This window comes from Poecile atricapillus, chromosome 16 (genome assembly GCF_030490865.1).
Source record: "Poecile atricapillus isolate bPoeAtr1 chromosome 16, bPoeAtr1.hap1, whole genome shotgun sequence".
Classification (NCBI taxonomy): domain Eukaryota; kingdom Metazoa; phylum Chordata; class Aves; order Passeriformes; family Paridae; genus Poecile; species Poecile atricapillus.
The window spans coordinates 4,197,896-4,207,176 of record NC_081264.1 but is presented as its reverse complement, the minus strand read 5'-3'; the positions used below and the strand labels follow the sequence as shown (position 1 = coordinate 4,207,176).

General features: G+C 54.6%; 1 protein-coding gene across 2 annotated transcripts; it reads right to left on the bottom strand.

Moving 5' to 3' along the window:
* Positions 1-664: 664 nt before the first annotated feature.
* DAO (D-amino acid oxidase) lies at positions 665-9,043 on the bottom strand. Of its 2 annotated transcripts, XM_058851794.1 has the most exons (11): positions 8,896-9,043; positions 7,565-7,769; positions 7,320-7,434; positions 6,900-6,976; positions 6,432-6,497; positions 6,035-6,089; positions 5,503-5,607; positions 4,940-5,022; positions 3,373-3,490; positions 2,723-2,821; positions 665-2,423 (listed from the first exon to the last, which is right to left on the bottom strand). In XM_058851794.1, exons 2-11 carry the CDS (start codon positions 7,756-7,758, stop codon positions 2,289-2,291), a joined length of 1,047 nt encoding a protein of 348 aa, XP_058707777.1. In that variant the 5' UTR covers positions 7,759-7,769; positions 8,896-9,043; the 3' UTR covers positions 665-2,288. The 2 variants fall into 2 exon arrangements, 1 of the variants encoding a protein (XP_058707777.1); XR_009278980.1 differs by lacking the exon at positions 665-2,423 and having other exon boundaries at positions 2,791-2,821; positions 3,373-3,543.
* Between the last annotated feature and the right edge of the window lie 238 nt (positions 9,044-9,281).

The following is a 9,281-nucleotide window of genomic DNA, read 5'->3' as shown; positions in this document are numbered from 1 at the left end:
GCATTGTCCAAATGCTCCTTGAGCTCTGGCAGGAGTTTTCCCAAATGCCAGAGCTGCTGTTTGCCAGCCTCCCTGATACTTGATGTGCTTCCAGCTTTGTTCTGGGTCACAGGAGATCCTTGTGGAGAACTGGGAGCTTCTAAAATGGGCTGACACTGGACATGGGAGGTGGAGTTTTGTGCGTGTCAGAGGACATGTAGGAATTGTCCAGATCCCATTCCCTGACTCCCCGACCTCTCCCCGGCCTCAGGAGAGAGCTTCAATCCCTCAGTGGGGAATTTGCCCAGGGAAGCTGTGGCTGCCCCATCCCTGGAAGTGTCCAGGGTCAGGTTGGATGGGGCTTGGAGAAACCTGGGATAGTGAAAGGTGCCCTGACAGGGTGGTGGGACAGGATGATCTTGAAGGTCCCTTCCCATCCAGATCCATGATTCTGTGATTTCTGTGAGTTCTTAATGCCCTGGGGACTGTCAGCAACCACATGTCTTCACAAAGTGATATTCCAGGTTCTCTGGTCTGCTTGAAATCTCCTACTCCTCCAGGATGAAATGTTTAGGACAAATGTGTGTGGAGACATGGAATGATGATCTCCTGGGACATTTCTATGAAATCATCATTTGAGGCCCTGCCCGTGCCATCACTAAGAGGAACAAGCATCACACACAGGAGATTTGAACATTCCTTTTATTGGTCACACAGATTAAATTGAGGCCTTTAGAAAACAAACAGAATTAACCTGCAAATAAAATTACAGATCAGCCCATTCCTGTTTGCCAAGAGGCCATGTGAGATCACAGGGCAGTGGCTCCTGCAGGCTCTGAGATCCCAAGAATCTTATTGCCAGGTGTACAATAATTACCTACACCCAGCAGAATTTTCCCAAAATCACCAAAGTGGGGCTGGATTTACAGCACAGAACGTGCTCCTGAATGTCTCATATTTGGAATAAGTGAAACCAAGGGGATCCAGTTCCCCCGCATGGCTTTTCCAGAGGTGGGGATCACAGACTATTGAGTTCAGCATTAACCAGCAGGGAATTTTCTCCAGCTTTTGTTTTCCTTTTCCTACCCTTTTCCCGACTTTACACAGTGACAGCAACATTTCCAGGGAAGCTGGAAATTCTTTTGGACAAACTGGCTCCCAGTTTCCCCTGCCCAGCTGTTTGCTGAGCCCATGGCACAGAGATGCACTCGGGCATTCCCGAATTGCCGAGGTGCGGCCGCAGCACGGCCCACGCTGCCGAGCTATTCCTGGCACACGGAGTCATCTGCAGAGAGGAGCTGCATCATGGATGAGTAAGGAACTCTTGGCTTATCCACACAGGAGAGTGAGCCACTCACTGTGCTGGGCTCAGAACAGCTTCTGGATTTGAGGCTTCCTCACCATCCAGTGCCCTGTCTGGGATGGTTTGTAAAGCAGGAAAGACACATGCCATGGGAAAATCAGACAGGCTGTTTCTTCAGAGCAGTGTGTTGGGTCCCCAACAGTGTCCCTGAACATGCCAAAAAGTCCTGCTCCTCTTCTTAGAGGCACAACCTTTCCCAAGCCAGGCCCTCTCTCTGAGCTGTGTCCCACAGCTGGGAGAAATGGGAAGCTGAGGGGCCTGTGGGAGTTTTAGGGACAAGAAAAGCTATTTTCTTATGCTCTCTGCTATATATAGAGTCTGGCAAGACCACAGGGCTGGAACAAGTTGCTTTTGTTGCTAAAACATCATTTGAAAAGGCCATTTTAGGCAAGTGCTGCTGTCTGGTGCCAGCTACACTAAGCAGGTGCTGCGGGCCGAGCTTTGTCCTGGCAGGAATGTGAGGAAAACTGGTGTAAGCCAGGCACGTGCTCCCAGAGCTGCTGTTACTTCCCTGGGAGCCTCAGAGCTTCTTCCTACTAAGGAGCTTTCACCTCCTGGGGGGGAGCCTGTAAATCTAATTACACACTGGGTGTTGGAGCAGCCAGCACAGACCTCAGGTGTCCCCAAATCTGTTTCAGATCCTGTCCCCTGGTGCAGATGAACTGCAGGACTGTCCAGGGTTCAGCTGAACCCAGCTTGCCCTCTGCAGCCTGACCCTAGACTGCACTTTGTCATGGATGATTAGTCCATATCTGAAAGCCCTTCCTCTAGGCAGGCTGTGGGAGAAGTGGAGCCATCTGGAAAACGGCAGGGACCTGGAAATGAGATGCTGAGAGCCAGAGGTGGAGCAGGGTGGAGCAGCCCGTGTGTGTATCCCTGTGTTGTTCCCATCCCTCTGCTGTGATTCCTAAGCTACTGTTGTCACATATTCCAGGGGAGCAGGTGCTCACAAGCGGGGCCCTGGGGGGGTGGCCAGCTGCTTCTTCTCCTGCAGGATGTTCCCAAAGAGCCGCGCCGCTGCCATGGCACAGCCCCAGTGGATGGTGATCCCAAACCCGCCGTGGCCGTAGTTGTGAATCACCTGGGGGAGAAACACAGAATCCCAGGATAGGTTGGGGGGAATCTCAAAGCCTGTCTTGTTCCATCCCCTGCTGTGGGCAGGGACAACTCTTACTAAATCCAGGTTGCTCCAACCGATCCCTGAGCACTTCCAGGGATGGGGCAGCCACATCAATAATTTGTTTCAGTTTCTCTGACATTTGTCCCTGGGCTCAAAGACTCCCTCGATGTTGGTGGGGAGATGGAGAGAAGGACAATCATGACCGGGGCACAATTAACACAGTCATTAATTACACTCAGCCCCTGGGGCTGTGTGGGTACCTCTGCCTGGAGATTCCCGAGGCGGATGCTCTCCCGCTCCAGGCGGACCGAGGGCCGTGCTGGTCTCAGGCCGCTCCACTCCTCGACAATCTTCGCTTTCTGGAAGCAAAAACACATCAGCACCGCACAGCATTCCTTGGAATCCCACCAGCAAAACCTCACAGCACCAGCTGAGCCCTGAGATGAGCTGGGACAGGGGGCTCCCCATCCTGCAGCAGCTTCAGGGAGAACAATTTGGGATGGCAGTGCCAGCCTGGAGCTGAGGCAAATCCCTGTGCCAAATCCCGCTACCTTTCCTGCTGATCCAGGGGATAACAGCAGCACTGGGAGTGGACACAACCCAGCACACAACCCTTCTCTAAAGGTGTGGGGACACCTCAACCAAAGGGCTGGAACCTCCCAAAGCTCTGCTTCTATTTTTTACCAGCTACATGAGTAATTATTATCCCTCCAAACCTTGTCTCCGCCCCAGCTCTGCCTCAGCCAGGTGGAAGAGCCCCGGGTGCCCGTGATGGGCACACAGAAACTCATGGAAACATCGAGGTCCTATGGTTTGGCCCAGCAGCCATTCCTGCATCCCTGGTGGCCATTCCTCCCATCCTGGAGGTGGCCAGCTCCCCGTGCCCCATGCTGGCAGTCAGATCACCCACCTGGAGAGTCGGGAGCAGCCGGCAGCAGTTGTCCCAGATGGATTTGTGATCCTTGGCACTGTTCTCCTCACTCCAGTTTCCGCGCTGGTAAATCCCTCCCAGGACCGTCAACTCGCTCCTGCACCGGGAGCCAAAGGAGACACACGGTGGTGGCTTGTTCCCAGCTGTCCCCTGTGGGGCCACCACATGGAGGGACACTGTGTGAGTGTGATGTTGGATCCTGCTACACCCTGAGCCTGCAAAATATTCCAGTGGGAGAAAATCCCACACGGAGCAGGCGGAGAGCGGTGCCTGCACATCTGCTCGTGAGCAAGTCGCTCATTAAATCCTGTCAGCCCTTCCTTGTCTGGGCAAAGCAGACAGATAATTCCATCCTTATCAAACAGGTCTGCTCCTGCCTGGCTCAGGAAGAGCTGGAAGGAACAGGATGGCTCTGGAGGGGAACACAGAGAACAGATTGGTGCTGCTGCTGCCCAAAACTCCTGTGGATTAACAAAGGCCAGGAGGCAGGTTAAGGCTGAGGGGGGCCTGGAGGGGTCTGTATGGGCTGGACCCTTCCAAAACCTTGCTTGATCATCGGGAAGCACAAAAACAAAAGGAGGGACCCTCCAGTGCTGAGCGCTCCACATGAGCACTGGGTCCAGCTCTCCCTTTGGGATCAGCCTGGTGGCCAGCTCTGACAGCTCGAGCTAAAACAAGCACAGGCAGAGGAATTCATCTGTGGCTGGGACTGTGACCAGGAATCACTCGGGATACGCTGCATGGGGGCTGTGAGCCTGCAAAGCTCCTGTTTACATCCTGGCTTACTGCCTAAGCCTCAAGTATTAGGACAATAGGAAGTGCCAGAGATGCAGCATTCAAATTCCTGCTCAAAGACCCCTCTCCATTGCCACAGCAGGGTCGCTGCAGGCCCTTGGGAGGAAGCAGAGCTGGGATGAACAGCAGATGGATTTATTTATCCCATGGTGTAGCTCCCTGGGCAGGGCCAGGAGTTGGACTTGATCCTTGTGGTCCCTTCCAGCCCAGGATATTCCATGATTCTATGACAAACCCAATGAGATGCCCCCAGGCTCACCAGCAGCTCAGGGGACAGTGAGGAGAAGGCTGAGCTTTCCCAGGGAGGTTTTGTTGAACTAAAAGAATTCCTGCCCTGTTTTTATGGGAGCATGGATCAGCAGTGCCATTCCCCACCCTGAGCTGCTGCACCACAGTTTGGTCCACACCATTAATAATAAAGATGTCTATAGATGTGAAAACAAAATATGTCCTCCAAAATATTCACTCCACTGTCAGTGTTTGGCTGTTTTGGGGATTTGACCAGGACTGAGTTTGCTTTGGTGGGATTTGGTCCTTGGAAAAGGACAGGACATGGAAGCACCATGGTGTTCTCTGTACAGCTCCCTGGCTTTGCTGCCCACGTCCTTCTGCTCTTCTCCCACACAGCCAAGAAAAGCACCAGGGATGAAGCCAGGCCTGGCAGACACCATGTCCCAGACAGGGCTTTGGGGACACTGACAGTGGAATGTCACCAGTGCCAGCCAGCCCTGCCTCTGCCATCATCACCTACCCTGGGATGACGTAGGGCGAGCTGTAGATCCCGGATTTCACGTCGTGAGTGATGATGAAATGCTTCACCCACGGGGCCAGGACCTGGGAGATGAAGGAGAGGAAGTCAGAGCTGGAGAGTCGATGCCAGGCTTAGGGGGCAGTGGGAGGGACACGAGGATCCAGATATGGGACCCTCCCTTAGCTCTGTGCCCCCTGTGCTGCCTTCCCTGGGAAGATGGGGAAACAGCAGTGCAGGTAGGGAGGAGTTTCCTTCTTTCCTGTGTTTCTCCAAATAATCACCATCTTTTCCCAAAGATTTTATGTGTTTTTATTGTCACCACTGTGCCTCTGACCTCCCCCAGCCCTCACCCTACGGAGAAACAGGCTGGAGACTGAGGGCATTCCCAGAGCTGACCCAGGAATGGGATCCTGGTTGGTTTCACCTGAGGAGTGTTTGCTGGGAATCAGGAGCTGATGCCAGTGTGGATGCAGCCACAAGCCCATGGTTTTCCCCAGAGGGTACAGACACTCCTCGTGGTAACAGATGGGTTTTGGGAAGCCCCCAGGCCTGGCTCAGCTCACCTTGATGATCTGGCCCCGGCCAGGCTGCAGCTCCGGGTCGGGCTGCAGGTCCCCAGCTCGCATCCCACTGCAGTTCAGGACCACATCCACACCCTGGGAAAACAGCTGAGGAGAGAGGGACACGGCTGGGAGTAGCACACAGAGGCACAACATTCCTGCTTCCAAATGAGCCAAGTGCTCTTTCCAACAGCCAGGAAATGGATAAACCATAAGGGCCAGATCCAGGGCACAGCTTCCCCAGCCAGCTCCTGCTGACACCCCATGTGTGCCACCAAGCCATTCCAGGGAAAGCTGCCAATCCATGCTGGATAAATGCTCTACCCCGTCCTCCATCAACTATCCCTCAATACCCAAGACCCTTTATCTTTCCTGGTAGAATTTTTTTCCTGGATCTTGGCATAGTCTTGCTGCTGTCCCCTGGCCCATCACTCGTGCCAGGGAATATCTGGGAGCAGCACCTGCCTGCTGGATGCTGCTTCTCCACTCTGGGATGGGGCTGTGCCCTCTGCCCTGGCTCCACATCCCCACTCACCTCCTGGAAAGACTCAACCTTCTTATGGAAAAACTTCACTCCCCTCTGCGTCAGCCTGGGAAGCACAAGTTCATTTGTTACTGGCAAATTAAAAACAAGTGTTCAATACCAGGACACCTGCTCAGCATTAAAAATTACAGGAAAAAATCAAGCCCCAAATTCTCCCAAAGCCGAAAGCTCTTGGATGCAGCTCCAGTTATCCCATTACTTTAATTTTTGTCATGCAAAAGATCCACTCCTGGGCTCACTCTTAAAGTGTTACTCCAATGGGGCAATGAAGAGGAAGTCCAGACCCTCTTCCCTGCTTCCCAGGGATGCATCTCTGGATACCCTATCCTGATGTGCAGGATGAAAATCCACGCCTGCAGCCAGGGGAAACAGGAGCAGCTGCACTCACCTGTTGGTGAGCCAGGGCAGGTAACTCCTGCCCTCCAGCATCAGCGCCGTGTTGAACCAGCCATAGCTGAAACAGGGGGAGAAGAGGCTGTGAGGACCTACAGGAGCCTCCTGCCCCAGCATTCCTGACAGCCACTGTGGATCTGGGACCCCAATTCCCCCTGGGACCCTTCTCACATGACTGCATGATTTTTCCTCCCTTTTTACAGCATAAAATACCTTCTGCTTTTCCTCCCCCATTTTGACACTGGTGAGGTAAGAGAGGAGCTGGGACAGTTTCTGTGCTGGGTTGCTGCTTTTTTGGCCATTTGAATTTTTTCCTACTTATTTTAAGGGAAGCAATTTTAAAGAAGTGAGGACACTTCTATGCCTGCAGTTCCTTCTCCCACTGCCCCATGCCAGGGCTGTATTCAGGAGGTATCCAGGACTGTCCTACATGAGTCTCCAAAACAACCAGACTGAAAAATACCTGTAACCAGGGAAGAGTTCAAGTTCTTTTGGTGTCAAGTTCCTGAATCCCAGGACAATGTTCTTCCAAGATGGGTCCTACAGCAGAGAAAGGGGTCTGAGATCATTAATGAACCGGGATCACCGTGGGACATAAGTTATGGGGAGATCATGGGACACAGCCCATCCCAGAGGGACACAGGTGACTGTGCAGCTGCCAGCACAGCTGGAGAGGCTCTGTCACTCCTGCTCTCCTAGGGCTCAGCCCTTCCTCACAGCAATATTGCCTCGGGAGCATGGAAAATGCCATGTCCCAGGCACTGTCACAAGGCAAACTTGGAAATATCGGGAAGCATTGGCTGGGAAGAAGCACAGCCCTGCCCACCGCAGGCAGCCACTGAGCTGGAGCCTTTCCCAGCCCTGGCTGTGACCTGCTCCTTACCGGCACCGGCTCCGTGAACAGGTTGTAGCCAGAAATGAGGAAAAGTCCCATTTCCTTGGCTGCTGGGGAGTGCAGGTGCCCAAGGAAGTAATCGAATGTCTCTTTATTCCAGAGCCTGTGATGAGAATGGAAGAGTGGTGGCTCTGCCAGGCCCATGGAGCCGTGCCAGGGCAGTTCATGGCACACAGGGAAAGGGACACAGCACCCTCCTCCTCCTCCTCCTCCTCCTCCTCCTGCTGCCTTACGTCTCCTGCAGGTTGCCGTGGTCACTCACGTAGGGCTGCCACAGCCCGGCCGCCCCGTCGCTGGTGGTGTGGGGGGTGAAGCGGTCAGCGTAGACCTCCAGCTCCAGGGAAGGCACCAGGCTGTGGAACTGCTCATGGATGCACAGGGCGCTGGAGAGCCCGATCACCCCGGCCCCGATGACGGCTACGCGCATGGCTCCGGCTCCTGCAAGGGATAAGGGCTCCAAGGGCAGTGCTGGGGCTGCTGGGCAAGCTGGGAACACCATGGGAGAACATCAGCTCCACTCCCAGAGCAGCAGGGAAGGGCTGAAGTTCTCATGGTGCATCTGTGTGCTTTTCTTGTAAAGCCTCCCAGGTCCTCCTCAAGCTCTGACCAGGGGCTGGAATCATGGATGTGGGGTTGTGGCTCCTCAGTGCCTGGGGAATGTGTCTCCACCCCTGGCTGTGCCAGCAGAAAAGCTGCAGCTCAGCTGCCATATGGCTGCACTCCTCACCTGGCACAGGGAGCTCCAGGTGTGTCCTGCCCCGGGACAGGGGCACAGCCTCAGGATCCTCCTCTGTGTCCCACCAGCCACAGGCTGAGCAGCCAGGGAGATGCTGGAGCACCCATCAACAGCTCCCATCTCCCGAGGGACACTGTGAACCCTCCATTCCCAGCTGCCCAACCCTGCCCTGAGCAGCTCACAATCCTTCCCAGCCACTGGCACGGGCTGAAGGCAAGAGGTGGGCACGGATAGAAAAGATGGGAAGCAGCAGGCGTTCTCCAGGGAGCAATGGTGGGTGTGATGAGAGCAAGGCTGGATCCTCACATCATTGTCACCCTCGGGGCTGCACGTGAGGGTGGCTGTGCCACTGCCCCAAACCCTCCCAGCTGAGAGAGTGGCTGTGGGTAAATTCTGGCTGCAAAGAGGGGCTGCAGCCCCTCTCCATCCTCTGGTTCCCTGTTGACAGCACTTTCCTGCCTTGGAAAAGCTCTGTGGTCACTGCCTGTGCAGGGAATGGACAAAGACCGGTTTGGGGAAGGGCTGGGGGTGCAGATCCTTGGCTGATTGTGGGAGCAGGAATAAATTCCAGCCCAGGTTTTTTTGGACAAAGTGAAGTCCAGCATCTCTGCTGCGATAACAGAGGGACTGACATTTGCCGGGATGGAGGGATGAGTCACCGGAATGGCGCAGCGGGAGCTGCTTCCCATCTGCCGTGGTTTTATAACCCGCGGGAACCAGGGTCACCTCCTCCGCCAGGGACAGGGACTCGCCCCAGCTGCCCCTGCAGCACCACCTGAGGAGGATCTGCCAAAAAATAATGGGAATACCCATTTTCCACCAGTTTACCTGCAGAGTGTGGGGTCCCCGGAGCAGTCACTGCCGTGTCCAGAGGCTTCAGAGTCAGAGTGGTTGTTACTGCCTAGCAGGGCAAGGTCTGAGTGTTCAGGACAGCAGGGCCAAAGTCTGCTCTGGCTCTAGGGAGAGAGGTGGAGTTGCCACGTGATGCCACTGGCAGGCGGCCCCGGAGTCATGGGAAACAGGGTCACCACCATCAGTGGCAGAACGCCATCCCTGCCACTTGTCTCCATGGTGACCACTGGTGGACCAGGACACAGCGGTGTGTTTAGTGGGCATGGTCTTGGAGGTCTTTTCCAACTGCAGTGATTCTATGGCTTCCTGGCACCTGGATTTGCAGAATCACTTAGATTAGAAAAGACCACTGGGGTCAACCT

What these genes read in the sequence shown, in the direction of transcription:
- DAO (XM_058851794.1), bottom strand. Translation starts at nt 7,758, where the DNA reads ATGCGCGTAGCCGTCATCGGGGCCGGGGTGATCGGGCTCTCCAGCGCC. An exon ending in AGGTTGAGTCTTTCCAGGAG is followed by an intron (nt 5,608 to 6,034) that starts GTGAGTGGGGAT and finishes CTCTCTCCTCAG; the next exon opens with CTGTTTTCCCAGGGTGTGGA. An exon ending in TCGCCCTACGTCATCCCAGG is followed by an intron (nt 3,491 to 4,939) that starts GTAGGTGATGAT and finishes CTCCCGGTGCAG; the next exon opens with GAGCGAGTTGACGGTCCTGG.